This window comes from Phacochoerus africanus, chromosome 1, assembly GCF_016906955.1.
Source record: "Phacochoerus africanus isolate WHEZ1 chromosome 1, ROS_Pafr_v1, whole genome shotgun sequence".
Lineage (NCBI taxonomy): Eukaryota > Metazoa > Chordata > Mammalia > Artiodactyla > Suidae > Phacochoerus > Phacochoerus africanus.
Genome location: NC_062544.1, coordinates 149,766,513 through 149,786,547, shown reverse-complemented (window position 1 = coordinate 149,786,547; position 20,035 = coordinate 149,766,513). Strand labels below are relative to the sequence as shown.

General features: G+C 46.6%; 1 protein-coding gene across 4 annotated transcripts in view; it reads left to right on the top strand.

Moving 5' to 3' along the window:
- NR2C2 (nuclear receptor subfamily 2 group C member 2) overlaps window positions 1-19,504 on the top strand; it is a 115,480-nt gene extending 95,976 nt beyond the window's left edge. For 3 of the 4 annotated variants that reach the window (XM_047781649.1, XM_047781657.1, XM_047781669.1), the window contains 9 exons: window positions 571-718; window positions 1,462-1,555; window positions 3,790-3,923; window positions 4,853-5,030; window positions 6,109-6,230; window positions 6,891-7,030; window positions 8,595-8,732; window positions 10,077-10,182; window positions 13,434-19,504. In XM_047781649.1, the coding sequence (XP_047637605.1) occupies window positions 571-718; window positions 1,462-1,555; window positions 3,790-3,923; window positions 4,853-5,030; window positions 6,109-6,230; window positions 6,891-7,030; window positions 8,595-8,732; window positions 10,077-10,182; window positions 13,434-13,608 (1,235 nt within the window). In that variant the 3' untranslated portion in view covers window positions 13,609-19,504. Of the gene's footprint in view, window positions 1-570; window positions 719-1,461; window positions 1,556-3,789; window positions 3,924-4,852; window positions 5,031-6,108; window positions 6,231-6,890; window positions 7,031-8,594; window positions 9,542-10,076; window positions 10,183-13,433 lie in introns of those variants that run through there. The other variant, XR_007135085.1, reaches the window with a different exon arrangement.
- Window positions 19,505-20,035: the final 531 nt, after the last annotated feature.

Sequence of the window (20,035 nt, the reverse complement as noted above, 5' to 3'; positions counted from 1 at the left end):
TCTGACAAGGAACCATGAGGTTACATGTTCGATCCCTGGCCTTGCTCAGTGGGTTAAGGATCCGTCGTTGCCATGAGCTGTGGTGTAGGTGGCAGACATGGCTCAGATCCCATGTTGCTGTGGCTCTGGCGTAGGCCAGGGACTACAGCTCCGATTGGACCCCTAGCCTGGGAACCTCCATATGCTGAAGGTGCAGCTCTAGAAAAAAGAGAAAAAAAAAAAGCTTCCTCTGAGACATCGGGTATGGGCAGCTCTCTATTATGGGCCCACTTGCAGGGTTTTCTCCTCTTGGAGAGAGTCCTGTGAGCAGCAGGAACTGAAGCCACACAAATGCCACGCTGCATTTTCTGGGCCATAGTATCTGCCATCTTGAGCTTTTTTTATGCCTTTAGATGTGACAACACTGTTAGGCTTTCAGCATTTCTCTCCTTTGGCTGCAAAGTTGAGCTAGATCGTCATCTAGCACTGAGCTGATCATTTGTACTCAGGACCCCTTCCTTTCTATGAAGGTTATCGTTTTTATTGATTTGAATCTTTTCTCTGACATGAGTATTTGTGTTGTTATTTAAGCTGTGCAGAGTGAGCGGAAGCCTTTTGATGTGCAGCGGGAGAAACCAAGCAATTGTGCTGCTTCAACTGAGAAGATCTATATCCGGAAGGACCTGAGAAGTCCTCTGATAGCCACACCAACGTTTGTGGCAGATAAAGATGGAGCAAGGTCAGTCCTGCTTTAACCAAGCACAACCGTATGATCAGCCTCTGGAGCTGATCAGAGGAGGCACAGATATATGTTGGAAGGGGGCTTACGTGGCTCCCTGCCTGTGGGCACAGCCTTAAAATCTTGCCTCATCCCATCCCTTTTGGAGCCATTCCATTCACATCTCTGGACAGGCCTGAGGATGTTTGACTTGAGATGGGTTTAACTTGGGGTCAGAATTTCTCCTATCAAGGAGATCAAGGGGTCCAATTATGTGCTGTAGTTTAGGCATTCAGGCAGGGAAATAGTTCTGTGATTGAGGATTGGGCCTTTTTGGCAGTAGAAATAAAAGGCCTAAGTGGTCCTAGGTAGTGCACAAGGTTATTGTTACATTCTTTTTAATGTCATCTATCAAACTTAGTTTTAAAGGAACAGAAAGAGGGAAAGAAGAAATCCAGAATGTGTCCTAGTGAGCTCTAGAGTTGGGAATGCCCTGGTGATGCTCAGACCAGGTTAGCCTTATCTGCAGAGCAGCCAGTCTTTGGCCAGGGGATGTGTGCCTGTGTCATCTCTGTAGACCGGACTGTGCTGTGTGCACGTGTCATTGTAGAGAGAAGGGGGGTGTTCAGTCACTCAGCAGCCGAGTCTAGTTAGAGCTTTTCTGCTACTCAATGTTGGCAGATATACAGGACAGGTAAATGCAGCATGATCACACTGTCATTAAATATTGGAAGCTATTCTGGGTTTTTTTATGTCTTAAATAGACAAACAGGTCTTCTTGATCCAGGGATGCTTGTGAACATCCAGCAGCCTTTGATCCGCGAGGATGGTACGGTTCTCCTGGCCACGGATTCCAAGGTGATGTTCCCTGCTTATGCCTTCTCCCCCAGCTTTATGTTGTGGTGCAGGCTGCTGCTTTGAATGTGTGCGCCCGCCTTCTTTTTAGCCTTTAGACACTACGGGCACAGCCTTCTGCATCTCTATCCACTTCTGATATAGACAGGCTATAATTTGTTTCAGGGCTGCCAATGGCTTTTTGGAGTCTCAGTCAGGGCTGGCTGTTCATGGTAATTGAATACGTCAGGGTTTAGAGTTCAATTTGGTTTAAATTCTGTAGTTCTCTTCTAAGGTTACCCCCACCCCCACCCCACCCCTGCAACACACTTTGCAAAACTGGCGTGCTGAGGAAAGAGCTACCTATCCTAAGATTGCCTCTTGCAGAAGCCCTAGTTCCTTTTTATTAGATGGTCTGCAGGGAGAAGTCTAGCCGGGATTCTAACAGTTCTAAAACTGACAGAGTGAATCAGCCACAGGGATTTAGCTTGTGGACAGAGATGTTTGCCACCCCGAGAAGGAGGCAGCTGGCTACCTCCTGAAGAGCCGGGGGTTTTATCCAGGCAAGGGACCCCACTGCTTTTTCCACCTTATTGTCCCTGATGTAGCCTGAGTCATGGTGAAGCAGCAGCAGCCCCGCTGAGCTCCAATGTCTCTGCTCCAGAAGGAGCAACTTGGCAGCAGTGCTGGATCCTGGCCTGCAGGCGTCCTCTTGTCTGTGCTCATGCATACACACCGCATCAAGGAAGGTCCAATTCTAGGAAAGGAAAGGCACAGATGGGAGCTGATGGCCTCAGGGAGGGCTGCCCTCTGTGCCTTGGTTCTGGGCTGGGCTTTGAGTCTCCTGTCTGGGGGCAATGGTGACGAATCATGTCTGGCTCACTGCCGGCCCCCAGCAGACGTCCCAGACAGTGACCCATTGCCCAGTGGGGTGGAGACCCCATCAGCTTAATAAGGCCCAAGAAACCAGAAACCTGTGACGGCTGGGTTGCACCCACCCTGCTGTGTTTGCTGCTGGCCCTGTGCCCTCTCTTCTCCATTTCAGTGCCCACCCTACTGCACTCCCCAGCAGAGTTGCTGGGAAACCTGAGTACATTCATCTCCTAAAGTACATGGTGCCCAGTGAGTGCTCAGGCAGGGCTGCCTGTTAGAAGTTAGTTGCGATCACTGGATGGAAGAGAAGTACTACACTGGGCAGTAGTGAGTGGCCCTGCTGAGACCCTCCCCGGAAGTTTGTGGTGAATGATAGAATGCATGCAGAGCACTGGAGCCTGGTGGCTATTTTCAACAGCTTTTTTTTTTTTTCTTTTTTTTTAGGGCTGCACCCACAGCATATGAAGGTTCCCAGGCTAGGGGTCAAATCGGAGCTGTAGCTGCTGGCCTCATGCCACAGCCACAGCAACAGCAACACCAAATCCAAGCTATGTCTGCAACCTACACCACAGCTCACAGCACCACTGGGTCCTTAACCCCCTGAACGAGGCCAGGGATCGAACCTACATCCTTATAGATGCTAGTCAGATTTGTTTCCACTGAGCCATGACAGGAATGCCCAGAAGCTGATATTTAAACTTTTTACTTTGAAGTAATTATACATTCAAAATCTTTACTTTAAATAAGTACAAAGACCTGAGCCACTGCAGAGGCAATCCAAGATCCTCAACCCACTATATACCACAGCTGAAATTCCTGATTTGCATTTTTAACTGGCTTATTTGTCCTATTATTGAGTTCTTTAGATATTTTGGCTATTAAACCATTATCAGATGTATGATATACAAAGATATCCTCCCATTCTGTGGGTTTTCTTTTGTGTGTGGGTGGGAAGGGGATTGTCTTTTTACTTCTTAGTAATGTCTTTTAACACACAAAAGTTTATGGAGTTTCTGTTGTGGCTCAGTGGGTTAAGGATCTGGTGATGCCGTGAGCTGTGGCATAGGGTCAGCAGCTGCAGCTCTGATTCGCCCCTTAGCCTGGGAACTTCAATATGGGGCAGGTACCACCCTAAAAAGCAAAAAAAAAAAAAAAAGTGCAAAAGCTTGTCTGATTTTGTTCTGCCATTCTATCATGTAGATTTGTGTGACTACCATCACAATCAAGATACAAAACTATTTCATCACCAGAAGCCTCCTTCCTCACACTGTCCTGAGCTCATAGTCACACCCCCATAGAAGCTGTTTTAAAGCAATATTATACTTTCATTGCCCTGAGAGCTGTGCATGTGTTCATTTTTAATATTATTATTTTCTGATTAACAGGCTGAAACAAGCCAGGGAGCCCTGGGCACACTGGCAAATGTAGTAACGTCCCTTGCCAACCTAAGTGAGTCGCTTAACAACGGTGACACTTCAGAAATGCAGCCAGAGGACCAGTCTGCGAGTGAGATTACTCGGTATGGACCCATGAGGGTGGGGGCCCCTCCCGACACATACATAATGGCTGCATTGTGAGGGTGGGAGGCAGCATTCTGACACCCACCCTGTATTCATTCAAGGATTGTTGTAAAATTGTCACAGTGCCCCTGCACATGTCTTTCGAATTTTAACTATGGGAACACGGACCCACTTATATTACATGATATAAAACAATTTAAAAACTCTTTTCATTCCAGATAACAAAGGAAATTAAATAACTCAGTGGAATCAGGGCAAAAGTTGTTACTTATATTAGTGTTTATTGTGCCTTAATATCAGTCATGCGTCTCCTCCCCTACTGATTTTAGCCTGTCTTTTTCTTATGTGCCTTTTTTCCAAGTAGTCTAAAGCTTTATCAGGGTAGCTAGATGTTAGCTGTTAGGCAGCACCACCTGCCTGTGACCAGCTGCTGAGGGTGTATTCTCTACAGCTGAGCGCGTGTATCTACCCCTTTTCTATTGGACTGGCCACTCCTACCCATCTTGCCGGGCCAGGCAAGTGCACGGTTTGGGCCTCTCAAGTCCGTCAGTCCTCGTGTTTACTTGAGGTCTGATAGATAATTAAGATCTAGATCCAATGGAAAGAGGTGGGGATTTGAGTTAGGTAGAATTCTAGTTCTGCCACTTACTATGTGGGGGGTCTTGGAAAAGTTAGCTTTCATATTTGTAAAAGAGAGAGAATTCTGCCTTGGAGAGTAGTTGTAAAAAATAGAAATTATACATGAAAATAGGTTATATAGTTAAGTGCCCAAGTTGCTATGGAAACAACACATGGAAGCCGCTGTTCCCCCTTTTCAGCCAGTGGAAGTTAATTATCTTTGTTTTCCTAAACCACATCTCAGCTAGAGTGGTTGTTCTCCTAGAAGCTGTGGCTTCACAACACTTATTTGCTTCATTTTTGCTTGCAGGGCATTTGATACCTTAGCTAAAGCACTTAACACCACAGACAGCTCCTCACCTCCAAGCCTGGCGGACGGGATAGATGGCAGTGGAGGGGGTAGCATCCACGTCATCAGCAGAGACCAGTCCACACCCATCATTGAGGTCGAAGGCCCCCTCCTTTCAGACACTCACGTCACATTTAAGGTGAGTGACTTCAGCTTGCTGGGAAAGGGACTCTGTGTCCAGGTTGTTCTCCATTTAAAAATCAAACCTTTGAAGCAAGCTCATTTTCATACTGTGGTGTTTGATCAGGTCTCGTATTCCAGCACGAGATTCCCACTATTAAGCATTTTCCCTCATATTTTGCTCACTTGGCTCTTTGGCTCTGAAGGTAACCCTGAAGCAGGCCTGGCCACCTGTCATTGCCAAGACAGGCTGCGTGGGTTGCTCTGCCATTTGTCTTCCCTTGGTGACCTGGCTTCATCATGGGCTTAGGCAGGCCCTTTGTCTCTTCCCTGACCTTGGGCCTGACCTCCTACCCTCTAGAGCCATGGAAAGTAGATCTCAGATTCGCTTGAAGACTCCATCAGGTTCTCATAGGTCTTCTTGCACTTGCCTCCCTGGCCTTGCTTCTCCAGATTACTTGCAGGTTCCTTGAAGCCCTCTCAGTCTCCGGGTCTCCACACTGACTCCTCCACATCCCCTCATGTTCTCTATGAGAGGGGTCTAGCCAGTCACTTAGGAAAATTGGCTTTCTGCCTGGAGTTGTCCAGGGGTGTCAAGGGCATGGGTCACTAGTGGGATTCCAGCTTCAGAGGCGTCCTTTCTACACAATGGGCTCCCAGAGCCCAGCCCAACATCCTGGTGACAAGTTATCCTTCTCCCACCCTGGCTCCTGCTCCTCCCTCAGTTACCCAAGGCCATCTGCCAAGTCCCTACTCGCCTGTGGAGCTGACCCTGTTCCCTGACTGGAGTAAACATGAGCCTGTGGCTCAAAATGGAACTGTCTTAGAGCAAGTACCAGTGTAGTTGAGCCAGGAGTTGAGAAGTATGTCTCTGTGTGGATAAGCTTGGAGGTCCCCATCAATCCACGTTCCAGGGACCATCAGGCCCTAGTTTGCTGATAGGACACCATGGGGGTAAGTGCGAGCCCCCCTGCAGAGAAAGCACACTGCACAGGGGCTTCAACAGAGACGGTGACTCTGGCTCCCACGAATTGTTGAAACACAGCAGGGATTCATGCTGACTGGTCACCCTGTGCTTGTGCTCCCCACCCCCACAGCTCACAATGCCCAGCCCGATGCCAGAGTACCTCAATGTGCACTACATCTGTGAGTCCGCGTCCCGCCTGCTCTTCCTGTCCATGCATTGGGCCAGGTCCATCCCAGCTTTTCAGGCACTTGGGTGAGTGGCTTTTTTCTCTCTGAGTCCTTGGGCAGGGCTTTCCAGGAATGGCCTGGAAAATCTCTGAGGGCCCTTCCAGTTTGTCTTTGACCTGATTCTCTTAGAACATGTAGTCAGTAGACTGCTAGCAAGGCGACCATGGTTGCCAATCCTGTGATAGCCCTCAGACCTTTATTGTATCTTTTCTGCATGCTGAGGACTTGACTTGGACCAGGGGATGGCATGGAATAGAGGCAGGAATTGTTCTGCAGTCTTGGCAAGTAAAGGGTGCTGCCCCTGAGGTTTTCTGAGATAAGGGCAAATAGTTTTGCATTGTGCTGACCATGCTATCCGGAGTATAAATGCCCCCTTCCTGCTTCAGTCCCTGCTCCTCCTTACAGGCGGGGTGCAGTGTCTCTGTCCTTCAGAGTCCACCCTTGGCTTTTAATCCTTTGATGGCTATAGCCTCTGGCAACAGAGCCACATGAGGCCTATTAGGAAAATAGATGGTTTATCCTTAGGGGACTTAAGTAAAGATTTGTAGACAGTGGTATTTGTGGACAGTATCCTGGACATGCCCCAGATCTTCAACAAACACGTGCTGGACCAACTTGTTTGGGGCGTGTGGGGGCTTGGAGAAGTGCCACAGGCCCCTGCACCCACCTGGCCCTGTGTCCCCAGGCAGGACTGCAACACCAGCCTGGTACGGGCCTGCTGGAACGAGCTCTTCACCCTCGGCCTGGCCCAGTGCGCCCAGGTCATGAGCCTCTCCACCATCCTGGCCGCCATCGTCAACCACCTACAGAACAGCATCCAGGAAGGTAGGGCTGGGGATGCGGGCAAGGTCGGCCCGGCCTCGGGGAGCCCACCACTTAGCCGGCCTGTGTCCCATGGTGTCCTTAGGCTGAGGGAAGCTTAACTTTTGAGTCATAGGACTGTTAGCTGTCGGAATGTTTACATTTTTACCTGACTGCCTTCTTTTCATATAATGAAGACGAAGGGAAAAAAGATCATTGGGAAGAGGTGCCGATTTCCGATACACAGACACTTTGGTGTTTTCAGATTAGTCACAGGGATCTCACAAACCCTCAAAGTCTTGTAGAGTAGGAACTGCTATCTCAGTGTTAAGTAGAAGCTCAGGTCCCAGTAAGGGCTTGTCCCCCATGAAGCAGCAAGTGGAAAAGCTGGGAGCTCAAACCCAGGTCACACAGACCCCCAGTCCAGGGTGTGAATGAACACGTGACTCTTTTCTTGTGAGATCTGTGTACCCATATGACACTAGGTGGTCAGATCCCAGCTGTGGAAGGATTGGGAAGTAGCTGGTGTGGGTCCACATGCTGCCAGGGTCCAGACTAACCCTACAAATTCAAGCTTGCAGCTGACCTGGAATTGAACTGCTCTTCTAATCAGGAGTCCCAGGTGTTTGAGACCTAAAAATGTGACACACCTAGTCACACCTTTGTTTTTCAAGTTACTCCTTTGTAATGGTTAAGTAAAGGTGATTCTAAAAAACTCTATATAACACCAGTTCCCCACTGGGCCACCTAGGGTTAAGGACCCTATGTTGTCAACTCTGTGGCACGGGTTCATTTCCTGGCCCAGAAATTTCCACATGTGATGTGGCCTAAATAAATAAAAACTCTATAGCATGTTACTGAACTTAAGTTAGATTTATTCGCAAATGAGCTTTATTATTTATTTATTTATTTTGCTTTTTAGGGCCACACCCACAGCATACGAAAGTTCCCAGGCTATGGGTTGAATTGGAGCTGTCACCGCTGGCCTACACCATAGCTCACAGCAGCACCGGATCTTTAACCCACTGAGTGAGGCCAGGGATTGAACCCGCATCCTCATAGATACTAGTCCGATTCGTTTCCACTGAGCCACATGGGAACTCCTGCAAATGAGATTTAGTTTTATTTGTTTTTAACTGGATATAATAGTACTAATTACCTTCATCAAGATACTGTCATGAAGACTAAATCAGGCAGTGGATAAAATGGTTTTGACAACTAAAAATTGCCAACATGTTTAGGTTGCTAAATGTTATTCAGGCTCTGCAGAGACTTAGAAAGAACTGGGTCTTCAGCACAGATAGAGGGGTTTACTCTTTGCACCTGCAGGTTGAAGGCACTGCCGGGGGTGGGGCCAGGAAAATCCCTCATCTTGGGCTTTGTTGTTGAGGCAGAATGTGTAACAGTGGAATTCCAGTGTCTGTTGCCATTTCACCTATACCTGGAAAAGGAGGCTCTTGAGATAACAGGTTTTTTCATTTAAAGGTGAAATGATTGTCACTTTTTTCCCAATCTTTGGCCCCTCAAAGAAGCTCATGTTATTGTCCTTATCAGCCTTTCTCAGAGGATCTATGATGTTGATTTCTAGATAAACTTTCTGGCGACCGGATAAAGCAAGTCATGGAGCACATCTGGAAGCTTCAGGAGTTCTGTAACAGTATGGCGAAGCTGGATATAGACGGCTATGAGTATGCATACCTTAAAGCTATAGTTCTCTTTAGCCCCGGTAAGATATGCGGTGGTCCCTCATGACGGTTCTCTACATGTGCTTTCTGATATTTCTGAACATGAATATGTTGTCAAGCTGTCAGCAGTGTAGCTAGAGCCCTGCCAAACTACGTAACTGAAGGTTCCCATAATAGGTGTGCTTTACTAGCTAATATAAAAACATACATGCTTTAAGTTCTTTTCTTTGCAGTCCCAAAGAAACAGGCTGTAGTCCTGAGTAACTTTATGTACTGAATAGATCTCATCCTAACTAAGCCAAATAAGACTACACAAACAAAACTGAGTATACATTTGGCCCTCTGTATCCACTGGTTCCACATTGGTTGATTCAACCAACTGTGAATCAAAAATATTCAAGGAAGAAAATTCAGCAGTTCCAGAAAGCAAAACTTGAATTTTTTGTGCACCAGCAACTATGTACAACTATTTATGTAGCATTTATATTGTATTAGGTATTAGAAGTAATCGAGAGATTAGAGTATACAGAAAGACATGTGTAGGTTACATATAAATACTACACCATTTAATGGAAAGGACATGCTCGGGGGTCCTGGAACCAAACCCCTGTAGATGCCGAGGGGATACGACTGTACTGCCATCCAGTGTCCTTTTTTTGTTTTGATTTGTTTTGTTTTGTTTTGCTCTTTGCCAATTTTTAGGTATGTTAGCACATAAAATCCAGTACAGATTGAAACTGCACACGTTTACCCACAGTCTCTATAGGGCAGTAGCAGCAGCAGCTGCAGGGCACTCCAAAAGGTGTGGTTACAGCAGATGAAGAAGAGGCAGCAGGACTGTTGGTGGAAAGTAAGAGTCGAACCGGGCTGGCCTCACTCACTCCCCCTCAGCTGTTCTCCCTGAGCCTCCTGAGAGGCCACTTGGTGACTGTTGTCCTCGACAGCAGGGGTTGGACACAGTTTTGTCTCTCCCTCCCACCCCCCGCCCCAAGCCCTCTACTCAGTGAGGAACAAACCAGCTAATAAAAATGGGAGACATTATGGTGATTAAATACCTAGAAATTAGATGGTAATTTCTAATTTCATGTGGTATGTGTTTTCTAGAGTAAGTAGGAAGTCACATGTCTAGAACCAACCCCTTTGGGGCCGTTGAAGCTGGTGTACCCACCCAGGAGGCCAGACACCTCCTGGGAACCTTCAGGCCTCCAAAAAGCACAGGGGAAAAACCGGTGTTCTAACAATAATATCCAAACTAGAGCAGCCTTCAGAGTTCAGTCTATTGCACTTGAGAAATTTGTCAGAAGTTTGAAAATAAGTACTAAAAGGTCTGCAGGTGAAGCTTTCCAAATACTGAGGGCAATATGGGGGTACTTTTCATTTTTCAGATCATCCGGGTTTGACCAGCACAAGTCAGATTGAAAAATTCCAAGAAAAGGCACAGATGGAGTTGCAGGACTATGTTCAGAAAACCTACTCAGAAGACACGTACCGGTGAGGCATGCGGGTGGCGGGGGCGGCCGAGTCTGTAGCAGTTCGGCTGACCTTCCCCTTCCTGTGGTGCAGTACAGCATCCCTTTGATCACACTTGAAGTCTTGCATTTTATAGGAGATAGTGGAGCGTGGAAAGTGCTAGGAGGAGGGGGTTGGGAGTACCAGGAGTCAAGGGGTTATGTGAGTTCTCAAGCAGACTTCCCTGTCCAGACTAGTCAGAAGCTCTGCCCCTTTGCTCTGCAACAACTAAAGCAGGCAGTGCTAGAGTACCTGATAAAAACCTTTTCATTGACAGAAACCGTACTCAGGCCCCTGTAACAAGTGAGTGGGTTTTACAAAATAATAACACCCTCAGATAAAATGATTTTTTAAAAATCCCTGTATTGGAGTTCCCGTCGTGGCGCAGTGGTTAACAAATCTGACTAGGAACCATGAGGATGCAGGTTCAATCCCTGGCCTTGCTCAGTGGGTTAAGGATCCGGCGTTGCCGTGAGCTGTGGTGTAGGTCGCCGATGCAGCTCGGATCCCATGTTGCTGTGTCACTGGTGTAGGCCAGTGGCTACAGCTCCAATTGGACCCCCTAGCCTGGGAACCTCCATATGCCATAGGTGCGGCCCTAAAAGGACAAAAGACCAAAAAAAAAAAAAAAATCCCTGTATTTTGGGTAACATTTTATGTTTGGGCAGCCATATATGTAGACAAATGCCTTCCTCATTCAAATTTGAGCAGGAAAGTGGTTCTGACCCAAGTTAGGAGGTGCTGGCAGGCTCTCCTCCAGCTGAGAACTAGAAGAGCTCTTTCCTTAGGACCAGCTCCTACCCACCAGATCCTACCTGAATTTCCGGGGCCCTTTCGCCTTCCCATACTTGCGTCCTCTGCACAGACAGACCTCTGTCAGCAGGTGTCGGCGGACCTGAGATGCCCCAGGCCCGGGGGACCATTTCTCTGGTGTGTCTGGGGGCCTGTGGCCAGCACTGATGGCAGAGAGCCTGCCTCTGCTTTAGGCATGCTTCACAGCCCAGACACCTCTTTTGCCAAAGCAGGATCCATTTGCTCCTGGAATCACTGAAGACCTCACAGTGAATCTAGAATAACTTCAGCCTCAAGACATATAGAACAGGATTGTCAAGTAACACACCCACACCTGGAGCTCTTAAGTGTAGCCACATCAGTGGGCATGCTGTCCCCTGAGGAGGCCAGGGACCCCATCCCACACAGATCCTGTGGCCACAGAGTCTGGAAAGGCCCCTCTGTGGGCTTGTGGCAGAGTCTTAGCACACAAGAATTACCTTGACAATAGCAGCTCTCTGACCTTGAACGTACATTTCTGAAAAAGTCCTGAGTCACTCCTCGTCCAGTCAGGGACTCCAGGGAAGAAGAGGGCAAGCCAGGGATTTGGGGCCTGAAATGAAAGCAGGGAGACTCTCTCATAGGACTCAGAAGAGTTCCCATACGAGAGGCCCTAGAATGGTTGTATCCTGTTTATATGTTGGTTGCTTTAGTCTTTTCCGTCCTTGGTCCTTTTGTCCTCCTGTGCTCCTCCTGAAATACTCTCCCGTCCTCTGCATCTCTGCCGATAGAAACCTTAGCCGGCATCTAAGGCCCAGCTGAGATGCCCCCCCTGATTTGCCCGAGATCCTTCGCCTTTCGGCCCCTCTGGCACCTTTGGGTGCCCTGAAAGACCTACAGAGGCTGGGTGGATGAATGATGGTACTGGAACACTGCTTGCCTAAGACAGATTTTCCATTTTTAAAAGTAACATATGTTCACTGTTGAAAAAAATTAGAACATTCTGGAAAACAGAAACTTTCAACTGTGTGAATACCACTGTCTAGAGATATCTGTTATTGTTTCACATGTTTCAGTAATGTCTTATGTATGTGCAATTGGAATCAAAATATAAAATAAGGTTTTGTAACTTTTTTTTTTTGTCTTTTTTTAAGGTCAAACCCATGGCATATGGAGGTTCCCAGGCTAGGGGTCCAATCGGAGCTGTAGATGCCAGCCTACACCACAGCAACGCCAGATCCTTAACCCACTGAGCAAGGCCAGGGATCGAACCCACAACCTCATGGTTCCTAGTCAGATTCATTTCCGCTGCACCATGATGGGAACTCCTCGTAACCTTTTTTTAACTTAATATTCAGTGAGCATATATATTTTCTTCATCATTGTCCATAGCTAAGGAAATGCTGTAATTTCTTTAACATTTCCCTGCTGATGAAAATGCGAGTTGTTTCCAGACAGATCTGGCCCTGAGATGCCTGTCCTGGCACACGCAGTTCTAGGCACTGGGATGCTTCAGAGAGTGTCCAGTGGCTGCCAGGATAGGGCCAAGGTGTGCCCTCCCAGGGTTTCTTCAAAATAAAAAATCTTATTGCTTTATTTTTAATTATAATGCTGAATGAATACTGGAAATTGGAGCAATACAGAAAAAGTTTTAATTGATAAGCTCACTTCAAATCTTAGTACCCAGAGGCCAGCCATTAGCATTCTGGGCCATCCTTCCATATATTTTACACATGTGCATACAAATACACAAGTGAGCTTGTGCCGTACTCGCTGTTTCACAGCCTCCTTTTAAGTTTTTATTCAGCTGTGTATCAAGGAGTTCTTATCCTTGAGTATAAATCTTTACTATCCTCTTTTACAAGTATGTAGTGATTTGTTAAATGGAGACACCATACTTTAACCTATCCCTTGACAGGTTCCTAGATTTTTCTATTTTGGTGTGGTTGGGAGAGTTGTCATAAAAGTGAAGGGAACCTGGAGTTCCCGTCATGGCTCAGCGGTTAACGAATCCGACTAGGAACCATGAGGTTGTGGGTTTGGTCCCTGCCCTTGCTCAGTGGGTTAAAGATCCGTTGTTGCCGTGAGCTGTGGTGTAGGTTGCAGATGTGGCTCGGATCCCACATTACTGTGGCTCTGGCGTAGGCCGGTGGGTGGCTACAGCTCTGATTTGACCCCTACCCTGGGAACCTCCATATGCTGTGGGAAGTGGCCCAAGAAATGGCAAAAAGACAAAAAAAAAAAAAATTGAAGGGAACTTATTTGTCCACAATCTTTGCACTCACTTTTTTTTTCCTCATGATAAATTCCTACAAGAGGAACTGTTGAAATCAAAAAAGCAAGGGTGGATAGTAACTGCATTTGGTTCAGTTCCAAGCAGTGCAGACAGGGCCCCCCCTCTGTCCAGGGCAGAGTCTGGAGGGCAGTGAACCTCCTTCCTCTAATGACCTTCCCTCTTACAGATTGGCCCGGATTCTCGTCCGCCTGCCGGCACTCAGGCTCATGAGCTCCAACATAACAGAAGAACTTTTTTTTACTGGTCTCATTGGCAATGTTTCAATAGACAGCATAATCCCCTACATCCTCAAGATGGAGACAGCAGAGTATAACGGCCAGATCACCGGGGCCAGCCTATAGTGCACGCCGCACACCTGCCGAGCAGCACAGGATCCTCCCGGGACTGCTCAGATACAAAGAAAAGAAAGTAGTGGTATTTTGGTATGTGCAAATATCTCCAGTACGTTAGCCATTTCCTACCTGGTTTCTTCTTACCCGTTAATCCCAGATGATAATGACTAAGAGACTAGTAGGGTCCTTTCCTGCCATAAGAGATGTTTTAATGCCTTTTGATGAAGCAGCAGATTTTGGAACAATCTTTTAACTCAATTTGTATTTAGAAATTCTCAAAGGGCAAAAAACAAAAGCAAAGTTTTATAATGTCAGAGACTAGTATTAAAGAAAACTAAAAGAACCTAAGAGAACAGTATGTGTGTATATATTAAAAATGTCCTTGGAATTAATAGTAACTAATTACCAGGGTAATAATATTAGCACTTTCTAAGCACTTCTGATCAATGTGTAATGTGAGCAACATCTTGCCTGTCTGCAGGGCAAACAGAAAAACTGTATGTCTTTGCTGAAATGCTGATGATTTCTGTGAAAATGCAATAGGGCACAGGAGACAATCATTTTCTGTTGGAGGAAGGACAGCATCCTTCCTGACTGTGCGCATGCACTGCTGCTCGAGCTCGCTTCCTAGGAGGGGAGGCGATGCCCTGGCCCGTGTGTGTGTGTGTGGGCGGTCGGGGGCGCTAGTGGGCTCGTGACCAGGCCCCCGGCTTCCTCAGCCAGAGTGGAGGCTGGTTGGTTTCCCTGGCTCTGTCCTGGCCTCTGGTGGCCACTGCAGGTCCCTCCCCACCCAGGGCTCTCTGCTGGTGACTGGTTTTCAGAGTAAGAATAAACCAGTCAAACATCAACTGCCAGTTCCTGTGGCGACGGGAGGAATCCCCTATCATCTCCGCCACTCAGGGCTGATGAGTGTTCTGGCCCATAAGGTAGGCATTCTGAGCCCTTGACAGGACTTTTCGACTACAGTGTGTGGCAGCTGGAAGAGGGTGAGGGCTCCCTTCTCAGCAGCTTCCATCCCAAATGCCCCCTTGATAAGGGAATTGGGAGGTGGGCTGTCCTGCGGGTCCCACAACCTGGTCAGGCAACAGGGCCAGTAGAGTGACATTTCTCAGCATCTGTTGGCAGGCTGGTGGCACAGTGGTCCTGGCACACTGTGCATGTGGGCTCCTCTGCATTGTGCCAGCTGACAAGCTCTGGCTCATTTCAGATGGATGCAGAAACAGGCTACCTACTCCTTAAAAACCCTTAATTCCAAAAGTTATCTTCTTTCTCCTTGTAAGTTACAGCGACCATTGTTTATAAGGACAGAATGCGGTTGTTCAAAGTTCTAGCTAGAGAAAAGTGCTTATCAATTCCCATAGATGTGAACGAGCAGCAGACACTTCTGTTTGGGAACGTGGGTCAGGCACCTTGGTCTTCTGTGTAGCACAGATTAAGGCTAAATTTACATCTCCTAAACTTTTTGATCAGATGATATCCCCCAAAACCCCAGTGTACTCACTTCTCCATCTCGATCTCTGGTCTGTCTCCACCATGTACAGCTGAAGAGAGCAGGATGGGTGCCTAGCACACTGTGTGTTGGTGCTGGACCACCACAGGATCAGGTAGAACAGGCCCCTTGATTCTCAAGTTGTCATTAATGGGAATTAAGTGGGAACAGCATCTCCAACTTGGAAATTCCCTTTGGATCTAAGTATATCATTTAGAGTTCATGCTGTGGGAGGAAACTGTGGGAAATAGTGGGAGGGCCCATTATAAAATGAAGACAGGATTTAATTTTGCCAGCTTAAATTTTGGCTTTCTAACTTCAAAGTGATTTAAATTTCAAAATTAAGACAAAAAACTGGCCAAGAGGATGGCTAAGATAGGTCTGTTTGATTTCTGCTTGTGAAGGATTTTTGCAGAGGGCATTTTGAAGCATGTGTATGCATCTTACATAGCAAGCTGCCTCCTTCTCTGTTCTCTTGTGTTGTGATGTGTGTCTGTCGATCCTGCAGCAGCTCCCTGCGCTGTCACATCTTTCAGGTCTGGGTGCTGGGTGGTAGTGAAAAGATGCGCATGGGACAGCTCCCTAGTTACCAGGGCAGGCCTGGGAGGCTTTGACAGCAGGTTGCCTTGGGTACTGGGTGAGACCTGGACCAAGGCCCTGTGGAGATGTGTTGGGAGATGGAAGGCACGTGGATACACCCGAGTCCCACTCCACAGGACAGCCCTGCGGAAAAGCTGCTTCCAACCCCGTTCCAACTCCTAGTTCCTTCGCTGCCAATGGCTGGTTCCAGCGGACCATTTGGGCTTTGAACACTCCTCACTAGTTTCCCAGATCCCCTGGCCTTACTCTGAAGTGGACTTTTCCTTAAAGATCAGCCCCATACCACCTGAAGTTTCGCCACCCCAACTATCTCAAGCCTTTGACAGCAGGTCCATTCCCTCATCTGTCAGATTGGTTTAGAGAAGTCCAAAGTTAAGAATTATTTAGAGATCAGAAGCAAATATTTGGGCTCTAAGGCTGGTTAGCAGTTTATGAAACTCTGATTTAGTGACATGAGACCAGACCTCTGCATGAGTAAAATAAGCCAGGAGTGGGATTCTTGGCCTTGAACCCATTCTGCTAGCCCAGTTGCTCCCCACTCAGTGAGGAGAGGTACGGGGGTGTAGATGTACTCTGTCGTTTTTTGATGAAACGGACTCTTTTCCAGCAGAATTTCAGGTAATGTTGGACAGTTATGTGCTGACATTTATGGAGGTCCTTACACATAATCATAAAACAGGAATAGATGTAGAAAAAGACCAAGTTACTCAAGCAAATATTTTCCAGTTTATTCCTAGAAAGTATTTTTAAGGAAGTATGTTACCACCCTTCTGATCTGAGGTGGGGGTGGGGTGGGGGGAGGGGATTACATTATTTATTATCTAACCTCTGCCCTGAGGCTGTGGTTGGGATCCTTTTGTTGTTTGGGTTTTTGTATTTAATTTCAGGTTTAGTCACTTGTAAGATGTTATGTAACTGCCCTCAAGAGGGATTGTTTTCTAGCCAGCCTGTCAGCATCAGTATTACATATGGACTCTGTCCCAAGGTGATGGCAGCGGACATGGCTACCAGTGGGCTCCCTGATGGCTCTGGAGGCAGCACCCTCGCAGGGCACAGGGTTGTCACTACACTCCATATTTACTTGGCGCTTTGGCTTGTTTGGGGGGAGCCCGGCAGGGAGTGAAGAACTAGAAGGGCTCTCGCTATATTTAGTGCTTTTTAAACTCTGACCCTTTGGGGAGCCTCCCACAGCGCGGTCTTGCTCCCAGCTTCCCTCTGCCTGGCAGGCAGCCTGGGCTCGGGGTCCAGGTACCAGGGCCTGATCAGATTGGAGCCTGGAAGGGTGCTGCCCACTTGCCGGTGGAAGTGGCCTTAAGTGCAGTGGGGCTGTTAGGTGACATTTCAGCTCCAGGTCACTGAAAAGAGGCATCTTCGGACTCACCTTTACTTACAAGGGTGGTGCCCTTCGGAGCTTGGAAAGGTCTGAGAAGGCAGGGCAGTTGCCACGTCCTTCCCTTGTTCCAGTTCTATTCTCTGTAGATTGTGGCTCTTTGAAGTTGTCGTAACCTTGATGTAAATTTGCAAAGCTAGCCCCTCATCACGATGGAGTGGGATGGGTCTTTTGTACACAGGACCCTGGGCCTGCTCATGTGTGCCTCCCACCAGCGTGTACTTACGTGTTTCCAGCCCTGGGGTCCCGTTGGCACTGTGTGTGCACAGATTTATATAGGCTTGTATGACTGACTGAATGTACATGTGTTTATACCTTCTGTATGTGTACAGTGTATATAGCATATGTGTACATAGGTGTATATTATGTATACAGACATGTAGCCACATATCCAGACTTTCCTTGTGCTTTACAGAGAATCTATGATAGAGTTGCTGCAGTAACTTGATGGAGGTGTTCCAGGGTCCCTCAGCAGGATGGATGTGCTGAGATTTCCTTAACTCCATTCTCCTTTGAGTGCACCTGGCTGAGAAAGGCCATCGGGTCAGAATTTCCACTCTGCACCAGGGAAGGTTCCAGACAGGCTCTAGCAGATGACATTGCTCTCAATTCTCGAGGTTCAGACAAGGGCCAGGAAGCCAGAAGACACCTTATTCTAATGTCCAAAACTAGGCAGGGATCTTTAACCTAGTTGATACACACCTATTCATGGAAGGAACATGGTAGTTAGTGCTGTCGGCTTTCCCAGATACTCCTGGCAGGGCACTCAGAGCAGCCAGTGTCACAGGGCCTGACTCCCAGTGTGGTGGAAATGGCCACGCTTGCTCAAGACTCAGTCAGCATATGGTGAGCACTGCCCTGTGACCACCTCTCTAACACAGCTGGAAAAAAAAACAAGTATTCTTTAAAAATAAGCAAGGATGTTGATGGCTTTTATGGCATATAAATTACAAATCAAAATTCTCTAGCTATAGCATGTGAATAAAAACTCACTGACCTTATTCCTTTCTCTAAACTATGATTTAAAATTTTTTAAATTTCAGATAAAAACTGCATTTGGGCAGATGTGTGCCCTTAAAACTACAGATGCCAAATTTTCCTTGTCTAGGTCTATTCTGATGAATTTTCCCCATTAACCGGGCTTTAAACTGAGACACGGCACTCGAGAGCCAGGGCCCAGCCCAGCAATAGTTGCTCACAGACCTGGTAAGCAGGGGCTTGACTGGTGGGAAGGAAGGTTGAAAGCTGGCCTGCTGAAAGAAATCACTGGATAGCTGCAAAAACCTCACGTAATCCACAGGTTCCTTCTTTTTTTTTTTTTTTTTTAATAAGCTGATTGAAACATTTGAACACATTTCATTGAGACCACAGTACTCAGTGCCTTTGTGAGACAGGCCATCCAGCCTTCAGCTCCCGTAGCTTTGCTGTGAAGAAAGCTCCTGCTACTTCACTGGCCTCATCCCACAGTGACTGTTCCACCTTTCCCTGTCTTTGCCTGTCGTGACAATCACCATTGAAGGTGGCTCTCCAGTTACAGTACAAGTGGAAGCTTGACAGTCTCTAAATGAAATATAATCTAAGAATAATTAAACTGTGAGTTTTAAAAAAAAGTATCTTGAAGGTGAGGAATGGATGAGATGTTTTTAATGCCCGGCTATACTTTCAGTTAAGAAGCAAATAATTTTGAAATGCTGGGGGGAAAAAGGCTCAGCAATATTTATCAATTGACAGACTGTGATAAAGCTTAAAACTTGGTAACATTTGGAAATAGTAGACTTTACATTAAAAATAGCTTTTCTTTAGGAAAGTATCATCAGTTACCATTTTAACAACCAGAGCACTCACGGACTCAAATGCTGCTGCCACACACAACTCAAGTGCTGGAGTATTTTTCTACAGTCTCTCCGTTCTTTCAGTTACCTTGTAAACCAGTGTTCAACTAGTTTTATAACTGAAAGCTGCACATTTTTCATAGTACATAGTTTTTACCTGTAGCTTGGACCTCTCTGTTAAAATGTAGCTGCATTACCAGCCCTTTTAAATCTGTTAAAGGAAAACTCGAGTGTTAGATTTTCTTGGGACCGTTTCTGTAACCGCTGCCCTTCACAATATAGAAAATACTGTTTATGCCATTACATTTTAATTCCAGGTTTAAAATCTGTTGAAAGCTGTAGCTTAAAATCAGCTTTGTTCATGTGATGGCATTTAAAAAATAGCATGTCCTTTTTAAAAACTGATTTTTATATCTAATCAATGTCTTCAGTCTTGAAGAAGAATTTGCATTGTTGTGTTTGTATATAGAGTATTGCAGTGCATGAATTCGCTTTATGCATTTTATTAAATGCTGTTTCAATGTGGCATTATTGTTGTGGCTTAATACTACTACCTAAATGAGGTTTATACTATTAAAGTGAATTAAAGACTAATGTGCATTCTGCTCATTTCTCCTCATTATAGTAACCTTGGTAATAACCCCTGATCCCAAAAGGTACCCAGAATGTCCTGCCTCAACCCCAAGTAGGTGTCGAGGAAATACTCTGGTTGTCAGAACCCTAAGGCTCTCACCCCACCTTGGCTTTGGCCCAGGGTGACTTAGACCTTCCTAGTCCCTGGATTGTAAATACCTTTGGACCATCTCCTCTACATCTTCCCCGTGGGGCCACTCCTTCCTACTAGGTAGAAGCCATTTCTGGAACAGAGTACGGCTTGGGCCACTGGATACAGAGCGCAGAAGTTAGAATTTGCTCATTATGGCATCTGACCTCTCATTTTACAGGTGATTATTCTGCGATCCAAAGTCAGATCCATGGCAGAACACACTGGTGGCCAAGTAACTTTAATTGGCTCTACCAGGTAGAATTCAAAATGAAAATTGGTCACTTCAGTAGAAGACCAAAACCATCTGTTAAATACTTCTTATGCAAATAAAATTAAGAAAGTATGTCTATTGTAAAAAT